At 44.4% G+C, this 25,740-nt stretch overlaps 1 protein-coding gene and 1 pseudogene across 20 annotated transcripts in view; both read left to right on the top strand.

The window, feature by feature from the left end:
* LOC123993289 (protocadherin gamma-C5-like) overlaps positions 1 to 25,740 on the top strand; it is a 185,703-nt gene that overhangs the window by 115,903 nt on the left and 44,060 nt on the right. The window contains exon 1 of one of the 20 annotated variants that reach the window (XM_046295247.1): positions 283 to 2,834. The exons of the other annotated variants lie outside the window; for them this stretch is intronic. Within the exon in view, the coding sequence (XP_046151203.1) occupies positions 393 to 2,834 (2,442 nt within the window). The 5' untranslated portion in view covers positions 283 to 392. Of the gene's footprint in view, positions 1 to 282; positions 2,835 to 25,740 lie in introns of those variants that run through there. 20 annotated transcript variants of the gene reach the window in all.
* Positions 20,420 to 25,699, top strand: LOC123993805 (annotated as a pseudogene).

Genomic DNA, 25,740 nt, shown 5'->3' with positions numbered 1-25,740 from the left:
ACAAAACTGCTGATGAAGGCAAGGCGTTTTTTGACGTTTACACGGGTTTGGACATTTCACATTTTATCATTTTCATTTCTGCCTTTTATATATCATCTCAAACATCGTTTACAATTGATTTCATCCTGATATTCATTTGTGCAGATATCTATGCAATATATATTCAGCGCTCTAAGGGTCGCTGTTGGTTAATGTGAGGATATAAGGCTCAGGCATAGGTAGACCCTCCCTCTCCTATTTCAATCAAAAACACTGCAGCGGACTCCCCTTCTGTATTATTAGAACTATTCTCTTAAAAGAGCGCACACAGTCGTTGGGGACGTGTGGGTGACACAATATTCTTTATTGTGAAAACGTGTTTTTTTAATCGTATTGTTTTCAGCTGGAGGGGTATGATGATGGACGTTCTTTGTTGTCTTGGCGCAGGGAGAAACAGCTCGCGTACATGGAAATGGCAGACATGGCTCGTGCTTTTTATCTGTCTCTGTGGCGTAGGGGTAGCGCGCGCCCAGGTCCGTTATTCCATCCCAGAAGAGATGGCGAAGGGCTCGCTCGTGGGGAATATCATGCAGGATCTGGGTTTGGATGTTCAAAGGTTGAAATCTGGTCGAGCTCGGATCTTTACTGAGGACGGCAGTGAGTACATCGGTCTAAATACGGATAAAGGGACGCTGGTGGTGAAAGAACGGATAGATAGAGAGGAGCTGTGCGCCAAAGTGTCTCCCTGCTCTCTGCATTTCCAGATCATCGTTGAAAATCCGATGGAGCTTCATCGAATTGATGTGGAAATATTAGATATCAACGACAATGCTCCTGCTTTCGAGAGGAAGGAAATCAGATTCGAGATAAGTGAATCTGCTCCTCTCGGTGCTCGGTTCTCGTTAGATAGTGCTAAAGACCCCGATGTAGCCATAAATACTCTCCAAACATACCAACTGAATCCCACCGATCATTTTAAATTGAATACCCTATCTCGTCCTGATGGAACAAAATATGTCGAAATGGTTCTTCAGATCGCACTTGATAGAGAAAAGCAGGAAGAGCATAAATTAATCTTAACTGCTTATGATGGCGGGACCCCCCAGAAATCTGGCTCAGTCAAAATCAACGTAATTGTCTTAGATGCAAACGACAATTCTCCAGTATTCAGTAAGTCTGTATACAGGGTAACCTTACCAGAGAATGCATCAAAAGGAACCATTGTCTTGAGAGTCAGTGCAACTGATGCAGATCAAGGAGCAAATGGTGAGGTGACGTATTCGTTTTCTCGAAGTACTGGTAGCAGCGCATCAAGCTTGTTTAATATTGACACCGTTTCAGGCGATATTACAGTTAATGGTATGCTTGACTATGAAAAAGTAAAACATTATGAGATAGATGTGGAGGCTACAGACAAATGGGGTTTAACAGACACTAGTAAAGTGCTTATTGAAATGACTGACGTCAACGACAATGCACCGGTGATTAGCATAATTTCCTTCTCCAACCCTATTCCGGAGGACTCTGCCCCGGAGACGGTCATAGCCATGCTCAATATCAAAGACTTAGACTCAGGTAAAAACGGTCAGGTGAAGTGTTCTATTAGTCCTGGTTTACCGTTCGGCATAAAGTCATCCTCTACCAATTTCTACAGTTTAGTTTCTGATCAGGCATTGGACCGTGAAACTGTGTCCGAATATAACATAACAATAACAGCCGCTGATGAAGGGTCTCCACCTTTTTCCACTAATAAGACAGTAACAGTGAAAATATCAGATGTGAATGACAACGCCCCCCTGTTTCCACGACAGTCGTACACAGCTTACGTTGTTGAGAATAACTCACCTGGAATGTCAATATTTTCTGTCAAGGCCAGCGACAAAGACTCTGGCAACAACGCGCATATGTCATATCTGCTCGATGATTATCAAGTAAATGGATTGTCGGTGTCTGCGTGCGTTTCAGTGAATGCAGAGAGTGGGGTGATTCTTGCTGTGCGTTCTTTCGATTATGAGCAAATGAAAGAGTTCAAAATTCGCGTAAAAGCGCAGGATGGAGGCTCCCCTCCACTCAGTAGCAATGTGACTGTGAAGATAATGATCCAGGACCAGAATGACAACGCGCCTCAGGTTCTGTACCCAGTCCAGACTAGCAGCTCTCTGATGGCTGAAATGGTGCCTCGTTCAGCAGATGTGGGCTATCTTGTTACTAAAGTGGTGGCTGTTGATGTGGACTCTGGACAGAATGCCTGGCTCTCTTATAAACTGCAGAAAGCGACAGACAGGGCGCTGTTTGAAGTGGGCTTACAGAATGGAGAAATAAGAACTATACGCCAAGTCAATGATAAAGATGCTGTGAAACAAAGGCTCACTGTTGTAGTGGAGGACAATGGGCAGCCCTCTCGTTCAGCTACAGTCAATGTTAACGTGGCGGTGGCGGACAGCTTCCCTGAAGTGCTCTCGGAGTTCACTGACTTTACGCACGACAAGGAATACAATGACAACCTGACTTTTTACTTAGTCTTGGCTCTGGCTGTAGTTTCATTTTTCTTTATTGTGTCCATCATAGCCATCCTGTCAGTGAAATGCTGCAGATGGAGACGAGAGCGCATGTTTTACAAATCCAACGGGAATCTCCCAGTTATTCCGTATTACCCGCCCCTTTACGCAGACGTTGGAGGCACAGGTACTTTGAAGCACGTGTTCAATTACGAGGTGTGTGGAACCACCGACCCCAGAAAGAGTGATATGAAATATGCCAGACCTTACAGTCAAAGCATCATTAGTCTGGACGGAACACAAACACTCCCCCATGCGCAGAGGGACACACTGATCAGTGACATTTCAGAAAGTCAGGTGAGCATTGTTACTTACCAGTGGAAAAAAACGAATATCCTTGTAACATGCTTACAAGAACAAGTGGTTAGCTATGCTGTACATGTACCTACTAATTTGACACAGATTTTTGTGTGTCAACTTTGATAACAGAATGGTGCCTGTACCAGGTATTAGGTCATCACATGCCTCTACACTCACCCTGGAATAATACCTCATGTAATGTAGTGGTGGAAGAAATTGTAAATTGTTATACTGAAGTAAAAGTAAAGATTCCTAAATAGAAAATGACTCAAGTAAAAGTGAAAGTCACCCAGTAAAATACTACTTGAGTAAAAGTCTAAAAGTATCTGGTTTTATACATACTTAAGTATCAAAAGTAAAAATATAAATCATTTAAATTCCTTATATTAAGCAAACCAGACAGCGCCATTTTCTTGTTTTTGATTTATTTACGGATAGCCAGGGGCACACTCCGACACTCCGACACTCCGACACTCAGACACTCCGACACTCCGACACTCCGACACTCCGACACTCTGACACTCAGACACTCAGACACTCCGACACTCCGACACTCAGACATAATTGACAAATCAAGCTTGTATGTTTAGGGAGTCCGACCAGATCAAAGGCAGTAAGAATGACCAGGGATGTTCATTTGATAAGTGTGTGGATTTTACAATTTGTCTGTCCTGCTAAGCATTCAAAAGGTAATGAGTACTTTTGGCTGTCAGGGAAAATGTGTGGAGTAAAACTTACATAATTTCCTTCGGGAATGTAGTGAAGTAAAAGTAAAAGTTGTCACAAATATAAATAGTAAAGTAAAGTACAGATATCCCCAAAAGCTACTTAAGTAGTACTTTAAAGTATTTTTACTTAAGTACTTTACACCACTGAATATAGGCTACCGTAGTGTTGCCAAAGACTGCCTTGTGAACCAAAGCAGCAAACCTATTTTTACCGGTATAGAGACATAATCTTATGGAATACGGCAGGTAGCCTAGTGTTTAGAGAGTTGGACTAGTAACCGGAAGGTTGCAAGATCAAATCCCTGAGCTGACATGGTAAAAATCTGTCTTTCTGCCCCTGAACAAGGCAGTTAAACCACTGTTCCTAGGCCTTCATTGAAAATAAGAATTTGTTCTTAACTGACTTGCCAAGTTAAATAAAGGTTAAATAAAGACATAGAGGGCAGTGATGGTGAAGGGGCCACACACAGTAGACACATAAAGAACTATACTGGACTGCGGCTGGACTGGGTTGGGGTTGTGGAGAAGCATCACTGCAGAGTTTTTTTTCCTCACTCTCTCACACACATTGCACTATTTTTCACTGACCTAGTTTCCTCTCTCTCACACGCTGCTGTTATATTCCCGTCTTTGAACTGTGCAGAGGACGAGAGAGGGATGAAGGGCGGGAGAGGAGAACATATTGAGGAGCGGTAGGGAAGGAGAGAGGAAAGGGATTCAGAGGTGGAAAACGTGATGATAGAAGGATGTATGATGGAGAGAGGCAGTAGCAGGGAGCCAGAGAGAGGGAGAATGCGGGGGAGGGGAGGAGGAGACGTGTTGTAGTTCACCTCACCCGCCGTTCATGCGCCGCAGTGATGTACGGCAGCCATTTTGCACCACAAGCTGCAGTGTTTGCAGAGGAAGAGGTTACGAGAGCATAAGGTGGGAAGGGGTTAGCTAAATGACCATACATAATTGAAAGGGTTGAGCTTACACATAATGAGGCAGATAGAAAATGATATATGGGGGAAAGATGGAAAGATGGAAGAAGTGGGGGAAAGAAAGCTGTATGAGAGCTCAGCAAAGGCAAGGGGAGGAGAAAGAATGAGGTGAGGCGCTGAAAGGAAAGAGCGAAGAAGAGAGGAGGAGGGAGATGGAGAGACAGGATGATAAGAAGACATTGCTCTATTCCTGAATATGGTGCAGCTCACATGTTTGCATCACTGAGGAGAGCTTTTTATTCATTTTCTTCCACCCCTCCTTCCCCCCTCTCACTGCAGACAGCGTCATAAAGGGCTTATAATAGCCCCGTGCCTTATTGCTGTTATAAACTGGTTACCAACGTAATGAGAGCAGTAAAAATACATGTTTTGTCATACCTGTGGTATACGGTCTGATATACCACAACTGTCAGCCAATCAGCATTCAGGGCTTGAGCCACCCAGTTTATACGGTATAGGTTCAGCAAGTGTGTGTGTTCACTGTTTATGTGTAGAAGAGTAGCACATGGCTCTCATAAACATCTGGCACGACACAGAAATGCCTGAGGTTTTATTGAGGAAACCTCTGTCCCTCTGGAAACAGTCTATCATCATTATCACCCCACATCTGTGTCCACTTCATCCATTTTAACCACATTTTACCGCTAAACCCTGGTTCTCAGGCTCATTAGCGAGGAAGGCTTTACTATGGACCGTAAATCCGGGAACTCACTGTGTCTCTGTGTGGGTCAGACCCCACCGACCCATACACCCCTAGGTCCAGTCTGGTTCAGTTCAGTCCAGTGTATACATGTGGGAGACCTTAGGGTATGATTTCTTGCTTCTGGTTCTGATCCCCACTTGGATGAACTCTGAAATGTAGAACAGTGGTTTTCCCTCTGAGGAAGGATTTAGCAAACCGCTACCTTGACAGCCATTTTGGACCTTGTGATCATCCACACTGCTATGGGAAGAAGCTGCTTCCCCACAGCCCCAAGCTGTTGCTCATACTGTACTTCCTTCCTCAGCGGCCCAGCCGTCTGGTGTGCAGCTGTTTCTGCAGCAGTGCGTTGCTGTGTCTGATGACTAACGTTGGATGTTGGATTTTTGAGCAGTGTTTATGATTGGTGTGTATGGTGATCAGGATGCACTGAGCTGTGTGTGTGTGTTTCTTAACTAGTATTCTGGAAAGTGGGGTTGGAAGATCTAATCTGCTTCCCCAGCTTCGACCTGCCCCATTACAAGATCCTTGATTACATATCAGGGATGTCTGGTAGATTTGTGATTGACCTCATCCCCTATCACTCACGTCTGCTCACACTCAAACACTCTCACTCACTTCACTGGGACTCTGCTAAGGGGAGTTAAAACAGCACTTCTGGGTTTTGATCAACTCTAGCCATAAGTCTGTGTAGTAACTTTGTGTGATCTGATGTAAGTAAAGAGAAGAGGGGAACAGGGAGTGTACATTCTCATTTTAGAGAAAGTGAATCCATCCATTATCCATCCCTTACACCCTCTGCAACTTTTATGGACTCGCTCAAACAGTATCACGTCATCTCAGTTCAGCTTTGGATGATGGAGACCATTAGAGGGAGGCAACTCTGCCTGTACTGTTCTGCACCCCTGCATCTTAACATCTTTTCACTCAGTCTATTTCAGTCATTACAGTAAACCCCCATACTCTTCGCCTTGGCCTGGTAGTAGAAGTGTCCTGTTTCCCTGCAGTGTCCTTGGATGTGTCCTACCGGCCCGGGCTGTTTCTCCAAAGTCCGGTGCAGCTTCCTCTCATTTGTCTGTCTGCACTGATGTGAAAGAGAGGGTCAGGTGGAAGCAAATAGCTGAGATATGATATACTGCTTTCACCTATCCTATGTTTTCAGGTCACTGAGGGCGAAGGAGAGCGGCAGGTAGCCTAGTGGTTAAGAGCGTTCGGCCAATAACCGAACGGTCGCTGGTTTAAATCCCCGAGTCGGCTAGGGGAAATATCTGTTGATGTGCCCTTGAGCAAAGGCACTTAACCCGGATTGCTCTTGTAAGTCGCATCTGCTAAACGCAAGGAGAGAAAGCTACTTCAAACCTTTGCGGTACTCATAGAGATGTAATGACTGGTGGTATATCATGCTAAATATTTCCTCTGTGTGCAGGCCTGAAGAGAAGCGAGGCAGTTTTGGCTAACGCCCGATGTCCACCAGATGCCTTTTGTTTTTCTGGATGTCTAGCCCGCATTGATTTTGTACTTGATGCACATGTGCTTCCCTAGCCAGTTCTAGTGTGTGTGTGTGTGTGTGTGTGTGTGTGTGTGTGTGTGTGTGTGTGTGTGTGTGTGTGTGTGTGTGTGTGTGTGTGTGTGTGTGTGTGTGTGTGTGTGTGTGTGTGTGTGTGTGTGTGTGTGTGTGTGTGTGTGTGTGTGTGTGTGTGTGTGTGTGTACTTCCATTTGTGCCACCGCACGTTAAAGCAAGGCACGAGTTGCACATTTTTAACGAATGCTGTACACAGAACGCACCGCAGCCGAGTGCGGCATCCTCAATTTAACGGTGTGGACGACGCCGTAGAACGAATGACTTCCGCGGGAACGCAAAGAAATTGACGCATCTGGAACACATGAGACCTAACATGCTGACCAGACCGGACACGTCGCATGCGCGAGTGTCACAAAATAAATTTAGAAATCCATGTTATTCAATTATTGAACCCACACTGCTTGCGCGCGCCAACGGCTAAAATAGAAGTCGTTCCTATTTCTGTCGCAGATCGCGCGGAAAGTCATCTCCTCATTGGTTATACCCACGTGGGTGATTGAAAGACGAACTTTGTTTCCGGTTGTCGTGGTAACACAATGAAAGTTTAGATGCGATCACCATATAAGTTAAAAAATGAAAAAGCCTGGAAGGAGGAGAGATGACTAGAAACGATTCGGTTGGCCGTTTTATGTGTGGATTAATTGTCGGAGTAGAGGACCTTGTGCATTTCAGGTAAAATAACAACTCAATGTTTATATCCCAGGACAAATTAGCTAGCAACCGCAAGCTAGCTAATTGCCATGCTTTTCAACCTGTCCCAAAATTAATGTCATTGGTTCAGAGTTTGTTTTGATATTTTAACCTGCGTGTTGTGATTGCGTTTGGTGTGTGGGGGGGCAAAATAAATGTATGCACGATAGTGCACGCGAGCATCCGGTTTGGGTTCCATGTAAGGGCTCTAATCAGGCCGCATTGCTGAAGGTCAGTGTTACAGCGTGAACTTCCGCGTCAGCGGAGACTGCCTTTCACGGTAAACGTTGCATATGTCGGCTCAATCAGGAATGACCTTTCAAATTCTAGCGTGCAATCTGTACCGCTTCAGCCTGACCTATTGAGCAATGTACATGCAGCTGGACACTTACATACATTAAGGACAGGCCTACATACTTCATCCAAACACATATTATATTGTCGTAGGTCAGTGGTTCCCAAACTTTTTCAAACGGGCCGTTCCAAACATACATGGGGTGGAGAGAACATATTGCAGTTGAAAGCTCATCTGTGTGTTCATGTGATATCTGATTGACACAAACGTTACAACAAAACCCATGGGTTAGAAAACCTAGCTAAGAAACGTTAGTGGACATAGGCTAGTTGACCTGGACATTTCCGACAAGTTGTAAAGAGCTCTCGAAGGTCTACAATGACTGATATAAGAAGAGACCTGCTGATGCGTTACGCAATTTCAAATTGCAACTTGTGTGTTGTACTCGTACAACTTTCAAGAGTAAATTGACTGCCCAAATGAGTTCCTTTAAAAAAAAATAAAGTGTGGGGGGGAGGGACTACACACCCCTCCCTCCTATTGATACCTACACACTGATTGTTTGTGTGTGGGTATATGGTTGTTGCTTTTCCAGTAGTGCATGAAACCTAGTGAGTTTGTACAGGCTGATCCTCTGGAAAGGATTACACCGGGGATTATACAGGGCAGTGGAACAGTGGGGCACAGTCAGACTTGTCTTATACGACACACGCACACGCACACGCACACGCACACACACGCACACACACACACACACACACACACACACACACACACACACACACACACACACACACACACACACACACACACACACACACACACACACACACACACACACACACACACACACACACACACACACACACACACCGTCTGAGTCCCACACCAATACACACTGCGACGCAATGCACGCCTTTGCACAATAGCGGCACGCGCACAGCACACACACGCAAAAATACACTGTGTGTGTGTGCGTAGCTGTGTATGACACTGTTCTGATCTGTCAGGCTGGGTAGACTCACCACTGCCATTTTCCTGTGGTCTGAAAACCAGGTCGAGTGATTCATTCAGTCAGACCCTGAGGCTGAGCCCTAACAACCACCAGCAGGAAATAGGAGTTACTGTGGGGTCATGAACTATATGCTTATTGTGTATGTAATCAAAATGACTATTATGGTGATCACAAGATGGTCATTGATGCCAGTATTAACAGTGGCCGTGTCAATGATGCCAGTATTAACAGTGGCCGTGTCAATGATGCCAGTATTAACAGTGGCCGTGTCAATGATGCCAGTATTAACAGTGGCCGTGTCAATGATGCCAGTATTAACAGTGGCCGTGTCAATGATGCCAGTATTAACAGTGGCCGTGTCAATGATGCCAGTATTAACAGTGGCCGTGTCAATGATGCCAGTATTAACAGTGGCCGTGTCAATGATGCCAGTATTAACAGTGGCCGTGTCAATGATGCCAGTATTAACAGTGGCCGTGTCAATGATGCCAGTATTAACAGTGGCCGTGTCAATGATGCCAGTATTAACAGTGGCCGTGTCAATGATGCCAGTATTAACAGTGGCCGTGTCAATGATGCCAGTATTAACAGTGGCCGTGTCAATGATGCCAGTATTAACAGTGGCCGTGTCAATGATGCCAGTATTAACAGTGGCCGTGTCAATGATGCCAGTATTAACAGTGGCCGTGTCAATGATGCCAGTGTTGTCATGATCATCAGTGATGATGTCTATGGAGAAAGGTCATAACAATAGTGATGATTTTGATTCAACATGTACACTGAATATACAAACATTAGGAACACCTTCCTAATGAGTTGGCCCTCAGAACGGCCTCAATTCTTCCGGGCGTGGACTTTCAAAGTGTTGAAAGCGTGCCACAGGGAAGCTGGCCCATATTGACTCCAATGCTTCCTATAGTTGTGTCAAGTTGGCTGGATGTCCTTTGTGTGGTGGACCATTCTTGATATACACACAGGAAACTGCTGAGTTTGGAAAAACCCAGTAGTGTTGCAGATCTTGACACAAACCAGTGTGCCTGGCACCTACTACCATACCCCGTTCAAAGGCACTTCAATATTTTGTCTTGCCCATTCACCTTCTGAATTGCACACATACACAATCCATGTCTCAGTTGTCTCAAGGCTTAAAAATCATTATTTAACCTGTCTCCTCCCCTTCATCTACACTGATTGAAGTGGATGTAACAAGTGACATCAATAAGGGATCATAGCTTTCACCTGGATTCACCTGGTCAGTCTATGTCATGTAAAGAGGGGGTTTAATGCACTCAGTGTATGTTCGTAGCAAGGAATGTTTGTTGGCGAACTGTATCCTTCATAAGGCATTGTGGATTTGTGTGTCCTCTTCCCTCCTCTTTCTTTCTGTTCTCGTTTTTGTCTCTGCTTCCCTCCCCTCCCCCTCGCCAGCTGCACCATTCTGCTGCAGTGAGTGAGAGAGCGATGGAGGAGAGAGCGAAAGAGCTCTCCTCTGTTCTGTGTATAAACCCATGATGCGTTCAGGCGTCCACAGTCGCATCTGTGTTTCACTGCGTTGTTTTAATCAGAAGAAGATGCTCTTTCTTCTTATGAACAGGACTCTTTATGTAACTAGTCAATATGGTAAAACACCGCTTTCCACAAGCCTGTACATTCTTCTGTTAGACATTCCACTAACTTTCTTGGTATCTTTGTGAGTGATACATTATTATAAGACAGGACAGGAAAGGTTCATGAGTGAATCTGTTCATTTTCTCTTCCTCCCTCCATGCTGTTTTTCTTAGAGCTCCTTTTTTTCATGGCTCTCTGGAAGAGAGGTGGGATGCGTTGCCATAGCAACTAGCTGACTCACTGTCAGGACCGTACCATTGTGGTTTGGTCCACAGGGGGGCAGCATCAGATGCAGGGTCTGGTGTCTGATAGGATACAGGCAGCTGTTTGTTTAAAGGGAGCAGACACACCCCTGTTTAGGACACAGAGGTGCAGTATCCTCGGGCTCTGGCCTGGATTGGTAGGGGAGAGGGGAGAGAGAGGGTGTATGACGGGGTGGGTCTACCTCTCTGTTTCCGTACAATGGATGCTGCCCTGGCCTGATTGCCTCTCACTGTTTCACCTCCCCTTTGCTCTGACTGGGACTGTGAAAACACTGTCTAAAATAAGCCCACAAGACCCCGTGGAGGTTGTGCTGTTTTACTATAGGGTGTACAGTTATTTCTTATTGACTGATACATGTGTATTCTTGTGTGTGTGTGTGGGGGGGGCTGTGCACAATAACTCACATGTACACATTGTGTATCTAACATCGTGGTTATCTGTGTTATTATAATGATCGCATTCATATAACTCCTATTCATACTTTCATATTCACTGTGACATTCCAGCTATAGGGAGTGTTGACCGCACTCGTGCACACACACACACACACACACACACACACACACACACACACACACACACACACACACACACACACACACACACACACACACACACACACACACACACACACACACACACACACACACACACACACACACACACACACACACACACACACACACACACACACAGCGTGAAAGCATCTCCTTAATTAAGCATACAGCATCCCTGGGCATCGCCTCGAATCCCTCTGCTGTTGCTGTGTAGGAGCTGCTCCTCTGCAGCGTGGCAGTGTGCTGTACTGCAGTGTAGCGATGCTATCCTGCCATTCTGGGAGCGAACACACCTCTCCTATGGTCTTACTGCGTCTGAAATGACAACTTATTCTCTATATAGCGTATTACTTTCAACCAGCTAACCATAGGGCTTTGGTAAAAAGAAAGTAGTGCACTATGTAGGAAGAGGGTACCATTTGGGGGACACACTTAGTCTCCTTCAAAATGGTGCTATCATCATCCTGGCTGGGACATGTAGATGAGATAGTACACTGCTCATGCTCCTGTTACAGAGGAACTGGGCCAATTGTTGTATTTCTCTTTTATGAAGTATTCTTCTCCCTCCCTCACTCTCTCGCTCTCTCTCTCCCCTCCCCTCTCTCTCTTTCTCTGCTCCTCTATCCCTATGTGTCACGCCCTATGTTCTCTACTTCCCTTTCTCTCCACAAATAAACAAGCACACCTCACACAATGCAACAGCAGACACAAGCGAAGACACACCGTGATATCGGGGATTTGCCTGAATAACTGTGTTGTTGTTTGCTGTTGCGTTTACGTTCGACCCACCTTTCTGTGCCACACACGCAAACAGACACCTGACGAGATACACCTATGACACATAACGAGCTCCGGCGACAGCCATTCTGGGACGTCATCATTAGGGCTCATATCACAGGTATCGCAACGCAAATCAACACAGCCCCCCACCTCCGGAACCAATCAAGGCTACATTATCAATGCAAGGTGAACGGTGAGTATCGGGGATGTCTCTGTCCCAAGACTCTCTTTTGTCTGCTGATCATCCCTCTAAACCCGTGTCTCGTTTGTCTCTCTGTTCTTCTCTTCCATGTCTTCCCTTCTCTGCCGTTGCTGACGTGTCTCCTGTCGTCCTCCGTCTCTCCAAATAAGGTAAGAAATACTTTCCGTAATAATGACTCCACCATCACAAGACAATAGGCTGTAAACACATCCATGACCTTACTGATTCTGACTGGAAGTAAGACCCCCAAAAAAAGGCCACCGCTGTGATCCGTAGACACAAGCACTCAGCACTGAGTGACTGAGTGTTATTCCACTCATATTTGGGGGATGCATCTGACTTAACCCTCCTGTTGTGTTAGCTTCATGTTAATTCATTTTGTGTTCCCGGTCCAAAATGACCGCCCCATTATAGCTGATTATGATAATAATACATATATTATCACCTAATGTTGTGTTAGATCTTTTTATCAAGTTAAGTTCTTGTCAACATTACAAGTTTTGAACTTCTATTTGCTATTTATGGCCTGTAGGCCTCATTGACCTGAGCTCATACAACTCATTTTTGAGTTAAAAAAAAGCATAATGTATGGATTATTTTGACTGTAACAAATACTCAGATGAAGCATATTGTGCTATTTATCACAGACTACTTTGTGTCACAGATTAAAAGGACACTCCTCCTCACCAGTCACGATCAGAGGTATGATCAAGAGCCTAACATACAGTATATCGTTCGGTCATTGTGCTGCCACAGAAGGAATTGTGAGCAAGGCCTCAAAAAAACTTTATATACCAGAATAGGAGAAAAGTTGAAACAATGTTGCAATTGTTTGTGAGACTGCCAAGAAGTGTGGTTCCCGTGGAGAAAAGATTCTATTGGGGAATGGTTCCCGTGGGGGTTGCCATGGAAGCCAAGAAGGGGAGTGAGGTGTGTGTGTGTGTGTGTGTGTGTGTGTGTGTGTGTGTGTGTGTGTGTGTGTGTGTGTGTGTGTGTGTGTGTGTGTGTGTGTGTGTGTGTGTGTGTGTGTGTGTGTGTGTGTGTGTGTGTGTGTGTGTGTGTGTGTGTGTGTGTGTGTGTGTGTGTGTGTGTGTGTGTGTGTGTGTGTGTGTGTGTGTGTGTGTGCGCGCGCACGCTCAAACACACATGCATGTGGAGGTCTGGGAGAAGAAATGTGTCCATCTGATGAATGGGCATGTGCCTGAACTCAATTTCACACACTAACTGTAGTCTCACCCATTCATCTCTAATGACCGGTCATGACCGGGAACACCACAGGTGTACAAAAGTTAAATAAAACACCCAAAATGTAATGAAAATCATCAAATGTATGTTGTGTGTTCAGATGCCCTGTGTGAACAAAGTCATGGAACCTTATGACAATCAGATTACATGAACTTGTAAATCGGTTCAATTCGACCAGAACACAGCAGGAGGGTTAACATAATATGCATATGGACATAATAAACTATGTATTTGACGTCACACACAGTCAAGAAACAGAATATAAGGCTGGAGCTCTTAATGAATCTGGGTAACATTCTGTTTGTGGATGAGGTTTGATATGTGGGCTGATGCATCTGGTAGAGTTGACTGTAATAAATAAAACGAGAGCGAGAGCGAGAGATGTGAGTTGTTGTTTAGCAGCCACCACTTGTTCGCCGCTCATTCCACCAGTATGCAGCAGCACGAGCTGGCCGCCTGTGTGGCGCTGTCCACCCGCTTGGTTCTGAAACACGCTCTAGAGCTCAGTGGCAGCGTGCCCACCCCACCTCTCCCCATCTACATGCGTAGCCTTGACGAGCACGGATTTGATTTATTCTTTCACCTTTATTAACCAATATCAAAGCTGATGCATTATGGTTCTCATATTCGTTGTAGTATTGGGATATGGTGTAGGTTACAGCTTGTGATTGTGTATAATGGAAAATGGTATCGAGTTTATTTATATATGTAATCTCGATTCAGCTCTCAGGTAATTAGTTCATGTCATGGACATATTACAGTGGAGTGAGTGAGTTCCAGGGTCCCAGGGTCTAACACAACTAACATATCAGATATGATTTACCAGTTCCTGGGTCCCAGGGTCTGTGAGAGAGAGTAAGAGAGAGAGAGAGAGAGAGAGAGAGAGAGAGAGAGAGAGAGAGGAGCATGTCATCAGAGCAACCCTTTTCCTTTGCTCTCCAGACCTCCATACGGGTATTTTTTTAAGCTGGCTCTGCGATGTATTATTATTCTGAGCCACGTGGGTTGCTTTGACGACATACTCCTGCTGCGCTTGCTTTCTTTTACCACAGGACGGCAACGGAGAGCCTTTGTCACCCACACATATATCAGGAAGAATTGAAACGGTGGGAATGGATATAGAATACTTCGAGAATAATGTTGCGTTGTGTGTCTGTTGTGTGTTTGTCCTTACAGTCCCCGCGGTTCCATGAGTTGTTGCTTAATCCGTTTTTAAAATGTAATTCTGCTGTTTGCTAGAGGAATCGGAGATGGAAGGGAGTTCCATGTGATCATGGCTCTGTATAAATCTGTGCGTTGCCGTAAATTCGTTTTGGACTTTGGGACTCTGACGAGACCCCTGGTGGCATGTATTGTGGGGTATAGATGGGTGTCTGAAAGGCTACTAATACTAAGTGATATGAATAGTATAGTAGCAGTACTCATAGTATTACACATTAAATGGAGTACTGTTTTTCTCTCATGTTGAATTGTTATGGTGCTTCATATGTTTCCCAAGAGTTCGTATTTTCACTGTATAGCTTTAAATGACTGGTAAATCCTGATTGGTCGCTTGTGTTAGGCGCTGTGCACCAATAGCATGCAGAACTGTACAAAGAGATCTACTCCCTCCCCCCAGCCTCAGCACCGTAACCCTCACAATGCTCCGAGCTGGAGGAGAAAGAGGGATGTGCCGAGACACAAAGCGTCTCCATCACTGTAAAATATGAGCGACGTTGACATTCGATTACAGATTGAGTATCACCACTCCTGCGAAAGGGCGAATTTTGGGTGAAGTAATATATTCGTTTTGATGTGTCGTGGAACAATGTGGAATAGACTGCCCGTGTGGCAGGTTCTGCTATGGTGGCATCATTTCGTTCTCTTGTGGAGTACAATAGACGGACAGACTCGATACACCATCCCGGAGGAACTGAAACAGGGCTCTGTGGTAGGAAATCTAGCCAAAGATCTGGTTTTGGGACTATCTGAGATTTATCGTCGTAAATTACGAATAACCTCGGAAGCTGGTAAGCAGTATTTCAGTGTGGATCTGGGGAAAGGAGAGCTGGTCGTCAGTGAAAGGATAGACAGAGAGGAACTGTGTGGACAAAGAGTTCCGTGTATTTTGCCTTTGGAAGTAGTGATTGAACAGCCCTTGCAGCTTCACCGAGTTGATATTGAAATACAGGATATAAATGATAATTCTCCCAGCTTTCTCACCAAAGAAAAAGTATTAAAGATTGCAGAGTCAATAAACCCAGGCGCAAGATTTCCACTCGAATGCGCACTGGATCCCGATGTCGCTGCGAACACTGTACGCTTATACAGCATTAACAAAAACGACCATTTCAAATTGAATGTCAAAAATCACAAGGATGGTAGCAAAACTCCAGAACTGGTCCTTGAAAGGTCTCTCGACCGGGAGAAGCAACCTGTTCATAAGCTTATTCTCACCGCTGTAGATGGGGGTGATCCAGTGCGTTCAGGAACCTCTGAGATTAGTATCATGGTACTTGATATTAACGATAACGCACCGCAGTTTGAGAGACAACTTTATGAGGCTAATGTTAACGAAAATGCTGCACCTGGCACTCAGATTTTACGAGTAAAAGCGACAGACCCGGACGAGGGATTGAATGGGGAGATAGAGTATGTATTTGGAGAACAGACGCCAGACTCAGTGACTGCATTGTTTGATATAGATTCTTCGACAGGAGTGATTCTAATAAAAAGACAACTCAACTATGAGCAGACGAGCTTATATAAATTTGACATAGTCGCTAAAGATAAAGGCAACCCGGAGATGGACGGACATTGTGATGTTGAATTTAAAATGATTGACGTCAATGACAACATCCCAGAGATAATTGTGACGTCTCTAACGACACCTGTTCCAGAAGATTCACCTATCGGAACCGTGATAGCTTTGATAGGCGCCAAAGACTCCGACTCCGGGGACAATGGGAAGGTGCGGTTAAGCGTGTCACCAAAGTCTCCGTTCAAGTTGAACCCGTCGGTATCCAAGCATTACACCCTGGTAACTAATGCTCCTCTTGACCGCGAGCGTTACTCTCAGTATAGTATAGATATCAGTGCCAGTGATTCAGGGAAACCCCCTTTATCCAGCAAGAAAACAATCATTGTTGATGTGTTGGATGTGAATGACAATCCACCGCTATTCTCTCAGCCCTCGTACACGGTGTACGTCAAAGAGAATTACGCACCAGGGAAACTACTGTGTTCCGTCTCCGCCACGGATTCAGACCTGGGGGACAACGCAAAAACCTCCTTCTCCATCTTAGACTCCAAAGTGCAGGACGTCTCTGTATCCTCCTATGTGTACATGAACTCTGACAACGGCAGCATCTACAGCATGCACTCATACGACTATGAGAAACTAAAGGTGTTTCAGATTCTGGTGCAGGCCAAGGACCACGGGTCTCCCTCTCTGAGCAGCAACGCCACTGTCCACGTTTTTATCCTGGACCAGAACGACAATGCCCCCGCTGTTATTTACCCCTCCGCTGCCCTGGGCTCGCTCTCTCACCAGAAGATGCCCCGCTCCGCTAAAGCAGGCCACCTCGTTACTAAGGTAACGGCTGTGGATGCAGACTCGGGCCATAACGCCTGGATCTCATATAAACTGGTGGAGGCCACAGACGCGTCTCTGTTCAGTGTCAATCTTTACACGGGGGAGGTGAGGACTAAACGCACTGTGTCCGAACAGGACGACTCCTCTCAGAGGCTGCTTATAGAGATACAGGATGACGGGGTGCCAGTCCAGTCCGCCACGGTCACACTGACCATACTGGTAGAGGACGGGCTCCACGAACCCATCTTGGATCTCCGGCAGAAAACTCCAGAACCCAGTAAGAAAAGTGGGAGAATCACCCTGTATTTGATTCTCTCTCTGGCCTCGGTGTCCGTGCTGTCGCTGGTGACTTTTGTCATCTTAGCAGTCAAGTGCGTTAGAAACAGCAGGAGCAGCGGTAGTTGCTGCATGAGACGGGACGACATGGACGGCTACAAGAACCCCAACAGAAACCTGCAGATTCAGCTCAACACTGACGGACCGATTAAGTACGTGGAGGTCCTGGGAGGGGACATGTTGTCTCAGAGTCAGTCCTTCAGGTCATGTCTCTCTCCCATGTCAGAGTTCAGTGATTTCACCTTCGTTAAGCCCAGCAGCACCACCGACTTTAAGGAGATGATCAACGTCCTAGACGCGTCTTTACCCGACAGCGCCTGGACCTTTGAGAGCCAGCAGGTGAGAAGTGACGTATGATTTATTGTGATGATTAAGATTATCGAATGTTGGCTGTTTTATGACGTCAACATACAGTTTTGTGTTGTAACATTGCACAAATCAAAGCTAGATGTTTTGGCAGTATTTTCATGACTCGGTATGTAACAGACTCCAATCTATGAATAAATGTGCCACTGGCGTTTGTGTTCAGTTGTTATCATTTAAGCAATAGGTTATTTATTCAATTTAAAATAATGAATTGTCAGTATTCATCAAAATGGTGCGTTGTACAAATCAGTACAAATCATATTATCTTGTAATAATGTATCATTCAACATAGGCTACTGGTAATTACTAAAACCCATACTCATGCGGTTTGAATGATTTAAAAAATATTCTGTGATGTATTTTAACCTGTTGGTTGTAATCCTCAGAGACCTTGTAATCTCTATTGTTACTGTAGTAGGTCTTTTTTGCGTGATTCTGTGACTATCTGACTGGCTAGTGGACGCCTGAGGGTTTTAGCACCATTGACAACAACACTCTGAATCAACTGTGTGGTTATGTGTGCGCGATGACAGACAGCATATTTTACCTTTGCTGCAATATATATGCACAGTACCAGTCAAAGGTTTGGACATATCTACTCAAGGCTTTTTCTTTATTTTTACTATTTTCTATATTGTGGAATAATAGCAAAGACATCAAAACTATGAAAAAACACATTAGGAATCATGTAGTAACCAAACAAGTGTTAAACAAGTCCAAATATGTTTTAGATTTATTCAAAGTAGCCACCCTTTGCCTTTATGACAACTTTGCACGCGCTTGGCATTCTCTCAACCAGCTTCATGAGGTAGTCACCTGGAATGCATTTCAGTTAACAGGTGTATCTTGTTAAAAGTTCATTTGTGGAATTTATTTCCTTCTCACTTAATGTGTTTGAGCCAATCAGTTGTGTTTTGGGGAGGTATACAGAAGATAGCCTTATTTGGTATTAGACCAAGTCCCTATTATGGCAAGAACCACTGAAATACGCAAAGATAAATGACAGTCCATTATTACATTAAGACATGAACGTCAGTCAATCCGAAAAATGTCAGGAATGTTGAAAGTTTCTTCAAGTGCTGTAGCAAAAACCATCAAGCGCTATGATGAAACTGGCTCTTATGAGGACCGCCACTCTGCAGCAGGTATCCTCTGCTGCAGAGGATACATTAATTAGAGTTAACTGCACCTCCGACTGCAGCTGAAATAAATGCTTCACAGAGTTCGAGTAACAGATATCTCAACATCAACTGTTCAGAAGAGACTGCATGAATCAGGCCTTCATAGTCGAATTGCTGCAAAGAAACCACTACTAAAGGACATCGATAAGAAGAGGAGACTTGCTTGGGCAAAGAAACAAGAGCAATGGACATTAGAATGGTGGAAATCTGTCCTTTGGTCTGATGAGTCCAATTTTTTAATTTTTGGTTCCAACCACCGTGTATTTGTGAGACCCAGAGTAGGTGAACGAGGGGCCTCCCGAGTAGCGCAGTGCCACTAGAGTTCCTGGAGACCCATGGAGCGGCGCACAATCGGCCCAGCGTCATCCGGGATAAGGGAGGGGTTGGCCAACAGGGATGTTCTTGTCCCTATCTATCAATTGGATACCACAAACGAAATTGGGGGGGAGAGTAGTTGAACGGATGTGTGGTTCCCACCGTGAAGCATGGAGGAGGAGGTGTGATGGTTTGGGGATGTTTTTCTGATGACACTGTCAGTGATTTATTTAGAATTCAATGCACACTTAACCAGCAGGGCTACCACAGCATTCTGCAGCGATAAGCCATCCCATCTGTTTTGCGCAGGTGGGACTATCATTTGTTTTTAAACAGGTCAATGACCCAAAACACACCTCCAGGCTGTGTAAGGGCTATTTGACCAAGGAGAGTGATGGAGTGCAGCATCAGATGACCTGGCCTCCACAATCATCCGACATCAACCCAATTGAGATGCTTTGGGATGAGTTGGACTGCAGAGTGAAGGAAAAGCAGCCAACAAGTGCTCAGCATATGTGGGAACTCCTTCAAGACCGTTGGAAAAGCATTCCTCATGAAGCTGGCTCAGAGAATGGCAAGAGGGTGCAAAGCTATCATCAAGGCAAAGGGTGGCTACTTTGAAGAATCTAAAATGTCAAATATATTTTGATTTGTTTAACACTTTTATTATACAATGTAGAAAATAGTAAAAAAAATAAAGGAAAACCCTTGAATGAATAGGTGTGTCAACTTTTGGCTGGGACTGTGTATATATATATATATATATATATATATATATATATATATATATATATATATATATATATATATATATATATATATATCAGACTAATTGAAGCACATTCAATATTTTATGTGAAGCAAAACATGTATAAATGCATAAATATATAGTGTCTCGATCCACGGGGCTCTATTAGAATTGAAATGTTTTGAATGTTAGAATGTCTATATGCAATGGAAGAATAGGCTTATATATATTTTTATCCTCGTTTACGCATAATTCTCTATACTTCTGGCTGCCGTTAATATATTTTCACATCAAAATGGACAGTATGATATATTGGAAAATACAGTTACATTCTCCCCTCTCCCTGTTTTTTTTTGTGAGAGATAGAGTGCTTATAGGGGCAGGCTGCTGTGGCTTTAAGGAGTCTGTTCTGTTGGTCTGTTATTGGATGGTAGATATGTGCTCTGTGCACCAATAGCATGCAGAACTGTACAAAGAGATCTACTCCCTCCCCCCAGCCTCAGCACCGTAACCCTTTGAATACTCAGAGCTGGAGGAGAGAGAGGGAGGCGTTCACATTCACGGAGATACACTGGAATCTAAAAACAACATACTTTCTGCTATACAAAATTAATCGAAAATGCTAAATGGAATATACATTCTGGAGATGTATTTTGGTATGAAGCTCTTTTTTATGGACAATATTTCAAACGGAATTGTGTTGTAACGGATCAGGGATGACAAAGAGAATTGGATACCGAAACTGGAGATGGTTGGCTCTTTGGTGGCGTCATTTCGTTCTCTTGTGGAGTACAATAGACGGACAGACTCGCTACACCATTCCGGAGGAACTGAAACAGGGCTCTGTGGTAGGGAATCTAGCCAAAGATCTGGGTTTGGGACTCTCTGAGATTTTTGACCGTAAACTGCATGTCGCCTCTGAGGCTGGTAAGCAGTATTTCAATGTGGATGCGGGGAAGGGCGAGCTGATCGTCAATGAGAGAATAGACAGAGAGACGTTATGCGGACAAAGCGCCAGCTGCGTTTTACCTCTGCAGGTTGTCATTGAGAACCCGTTACAGTTGCACCGTATTGAGGTGGAAATACGAGACATAAATGACAATTCTCCTAATTTCATAACAAAAGATCGGGTTCTGAAAATGGCTGAATTGACAGCTGTAGGCGCGCGTTTTCCGTTGGAAAGTGCAGAGGACCCCGATGTGGGAAGCAATGCACTTAAATCCTACATTCTTAGTAAAGACGAATGTTTCAGTGTAAAAGTTAAAGACATTGAAGGAGGACGAAAGATCCCAGAGCTAGTGTTAGAGAAGCCACTGGACAGAGAGAAAAAAAGCTGTCCATGAGCTATTATTGACCGCTCTAGATGGAGGCACTCCGGCTAGGTCTGGGAACTTCACAGATCACGGTCACTGTCCTTGATAATAATGACAATAATCCCGTATTTCAGACAGCTGTATATAATGTAAGGGTTAATGAAAATAGCGAAAAGGGCACTTCCTTGATTAAGCTTGAGGCTACTGACTCAGACGAGGGTGTCAACGGGGATATAGAATATTCATTCGGCGAGCATACACTAGAGTCAGTGTTATCTGTGTTTGATATTGATGCAGTTACGGGGGAAATGTTTCTAAGAGGGGAATTAGACTATGAGAGTGCATCTTATTATCGTATAGACATTACTGCTGTAGATAAAGGCATCCCAGAAATGGAGGGACACTGTCGGGTACAGGTCGAAGTAACAGACGTTAATGACAATGCTCCCGAAATTGTCCTCACCTCCAAACCAAGTCCAGTGCGCGAGGACGCACCGAGTGGAACGGTAGTGGCTTTGATCAGTGCCCGTGACCTAGACTCCGGGAATAACGGTAAAGTAACGTTACAACTTACAAAAGGCCATCCATTCAGTCTGAAACCGTCATTTTCTGATAATTATGCAGTGGTCACCAGTGGTGTTTTAGACAGAGAGAGTTTCTCAGAGTATAATATTGAGATAACAGCCACTGATTCAGGTTCCCCTCCCCTGACTACCAAGAAAACTCTACCAGTCAGCATCATTGATGTCAACGACAACCCCCCTAAATTCAGCCAGTCCTCATATAATGTCTATTTAAAAGAGAATGGACAACCAGGCTCAATGTTCTCCTCAGTATCTACATCTGACCTGGATTTCGGGGATAATGCCAAGATCTCCTACTCCATCTTAGACTCCAAAGTGCAGGATGTGTCTGTATCCTCCTATGTGTACATAAACTCTGAAAACGGCAGCATCTACAGCATGCACTCATACGACTATGAGAAACTGAAGTTGTTTCAGATTCATGTGCAGGCCAAGGACCACGGCTCTCCCTCTCTGAGCAGCAACGCCACTGTCCATGTTTTTATCCTGGACCAGAACGACAATGCCCCCGTTGTTATTTACCCCTCCGCTGCCCTGGGCTCACTCTCTCACCAGAAGATGCCCCGCTCCGCTAAAGCAGGCCACTTGGTTACTAAGGTAACGGCTGTGGACGCAGACTCGGGCCATAACGCCTGGATCTCATATAAACTGGTGGAGGCCACAGACGCGTCTCTGTTCAGTGTCAATCTTTACACGGGGGAGGTGAGGACTAAACGCGCTGTGTCCGAACAGGACGACGAATCTCAGAGGCTGCTTATAGAGATACAGGATGACGGGGTGCCGGTCCAGTCCACCACGGTCACACTGACCATACTGGTAGAGGACGGGCTCCACGAACTCATCTCGGACCTTCGTCAGAAAGTGCCAGAGCCTAGCAATAAAAGCGGGAGAATCACCCTGTATTTGATTCTCTCTCTGGCCTCGGTGTCCGTGCTGTCGCTGGTGACTTTTGTCATCTTAGCAGTCAAGTGTGTTAGAAACAGCAGGAGCAGCGGTAGTTGCTGCATGAGACGGGACGACATGGACGGCTACAAGAACCCCAACAGAAACCTGCAGATTCAGCTCAACACTGACGGGCCGATTAAGTACGTGGAGGTCCTGGGAGGGGACATGTTGTCTCAGAGTCAGTCCTTCAGGTCCTGTCTCTCTCCCATGTCAGAGTTCAGTGATTTCACCTTCGTTAAGCCTAGCAGCACCACTGACTTTAAGGAGATGATCAACGTCCTAGACGCGTCTTTACCCGACAGCGCCTGGACCTTTGAGAGCCAGCAGGTGAGAAGTGACGTCGGTCTATAATTTACTGTGGACTGTTCTGTGATGTAGAGTATCAACATACAGGCCTACCAAACATCCTGCTTGGAACACACTGCTTGAATCAACGTCGATTCCACGTCATTTCAATGAAATGATGTTGAACCAACGTGGATTAGACGTTGAATTGTATGTCTGTGCCCAGTGGGATGCGTGTTTTGGGCTTCAACATTCAACGAATGGAAACTTGTCCTTTTGGCAGTATTTTTCATTGATGCATTATGAAATAGGAATATTACTGCAGGTTAATGTTGAGACTCAGTATGTGACATACTATAGCCTGTAAATAAATAGGCTAGCGATTAACGATATGCAACTGACGTTGAAGTGCAATTTATAATTCAAGCAGTATTTTGTCATATTGAAATAGGGTCGCAAAATAATGGTAATTTTCCCCATTCTCTTCCAAAAAGATCCTGGTTGAATGATTCTCACATTCCCTGCGTATTCCCTCTTAATTCCGGCAATCTTCCAACTGGGATTTCTGGAAAACCAGGGAATTTTGGGAAATGTACTGGAATTTTGCAACCTTAGGTTAAAATGATTTCAGCATTCAACAAAACGATGCAACGGTGCTTCCATTCAGATCTATGAAAAATGATCGTAACGCTTCATTTTAAGGGGTCCTAAGTACAGTGTAGTAACATGTGTAGTTTACAACTAACAAGGATTGTCGTGAACTAACATCGCATAGTCACAGTGTAATAACAACATGTAACTGGCAGTAATTGCGCTATGCTATTACAGAGGTGAAACAATGAGTGCTTGTTACCATGCTTGTTACAAACGGGCAGGTTTCCACTAAATTCACAGACTTTGTGTTTTGCTTCTTCTCAGCAGCATACAGTTACAACTGTCACCAAGGTTGTGATCCCTCGTGGATGCACTGGGCGCCTGAGGCATTATAGCCTGTGCTCAATGGGCTCTCATTACTTACCCTTGAATGTGCACTGTTCAAACGTTCTCTCTCTGGGTTGTTGCTTGTGCTTGCTCCCAAAATCAAGTGAAGCAACTGGGTTGACTTGGTTGAGCAGGTAAAAACAGATCAGTAGGTCAACCTCACTGACTGGGGATCTAATATGGGTGGCATCCCAGATTTGGAAAAATGCACTTTTTCAAAGCATAGTGCATGCATTGTTTGCAATGTAATTACTCGTTGTTACACTAGATTTAGCACATTAAAATGAAGTGTGTCACGAGGAGTACTTATTTGTAATGAATGTGTACTTATACAGTACATTACCCATTCTGACAACCTGGCCCTCATTTTAAAGCTTCAGGACATTTCACTTCATTTCCCAATAAGGTACAGAAAGGAAGTGAAACGTCCAGAAGCTTTCAAATAAGGGCCAGGTTTTCGGGGTGGGTAATGAACTGTATGAATACCCATGAGTTAAAAGTAAGTACCCCTCAATATACACTTCCTTTTAACTAGCTAGATCCAGTGTCAGAACAAGCAATTGCGTTGCACTTAAAGCAAACATTACATGTGCTTTGGAACAATGTCTTATTCCTCAGCTGGGATGACCAAGTTAACCCAGATGGAACACTTTATTTTGGTGGCAAGTGCTAGAAATAACGTTGGGTGGAGATGTATTTTCAGAATTGCACAATAATGGGCAAACATGGTAACAAGCATTCATTGTTACACCTTTGTAATTACACAAAGCAATTACTACCAGTTAAATGTTGTTATTACACTAACCCTGAGTTGTTACAGTTAACTACAGTACTTGCTACAGTGTAGTTACACATGTAACTACAATGTAATAAGGAACCCTTAAAATGAAGTGTTACCAAATGATCTTGGAATCATTTCAGCAGTGGACATATTGGCAATACTTGAATGATGTCAAAATATCATATGAATGATTTTTCTCTGTTGGTTGTAATCCACAGTCACAGATACAGTGTAATATATATTGTTACTGTTTTGGGTGATTTCCGTGATTCTGTTTCTATTTGGCCATAGGCCTGAGTGTTTCATCACCGTGGACAGTGACACTACCGCGGAATCAACTGTGTTTCTTGTGGTCGCTATTGCAGACAGATGATGCGTCCCAAATTGGCACCCTATGCCCTATACAGTGCCCTTCTTTTGATCAGGGCCCATAGGATGGCCTGTAAGATTTTCAAATAGATTGCAGCTAAATCGATATTTAATGTATAATAGGGAAAACAGGTGTCTTCCCAGTGGGCTCTTTGAGAATAGCAGTGTTTTGGTTGATGCCTGTGCGTAATGGGAGATTCTATTTCTGATCCTTGTTTACACTTTCACGCAGTCCTATCTTTTGGCTATCGGCTGCCATGTCCATAATATATTTCACATTATTATTGTTGTGTAATCGAAAATAGTAATTTTATCATCTCTCTCTCTCTCTCTCTCTCTCTCTCTCTCTCTCTCTCTCTCTCTCTCTCTCTCTCTCTCTTTCTCTTTCTCTTTCTCTTTTTCTCTGTCTGTGTGCTGTGTCACAGTGCCTATAGGCCTAGCTACTGTGCCTTTAAGAAAGAAGTCTGTTCAGTTG

The sequence above is a fragment of the Oncorhynchus gorbuscha genome, linkage group LG13, assembly GCF_021184085.1.
Source record: "Oncorhynchus gorbuscha isolate QuinsamMale2020 ecotype Even-year linkage group LG13, OgorEven_v1.0, whole genome shotgun sequence".
Taxonomy (NCBI): Eukaryota; Metazoa; Chordata; class Actinopteri; order Salmoniformes; family Salmonidae; genus Oncorhynchus; species Oncorhynchus gorbuscha.
This window is presented reverse-complemented; position numbering and strand designations above follow the sequence as displayed.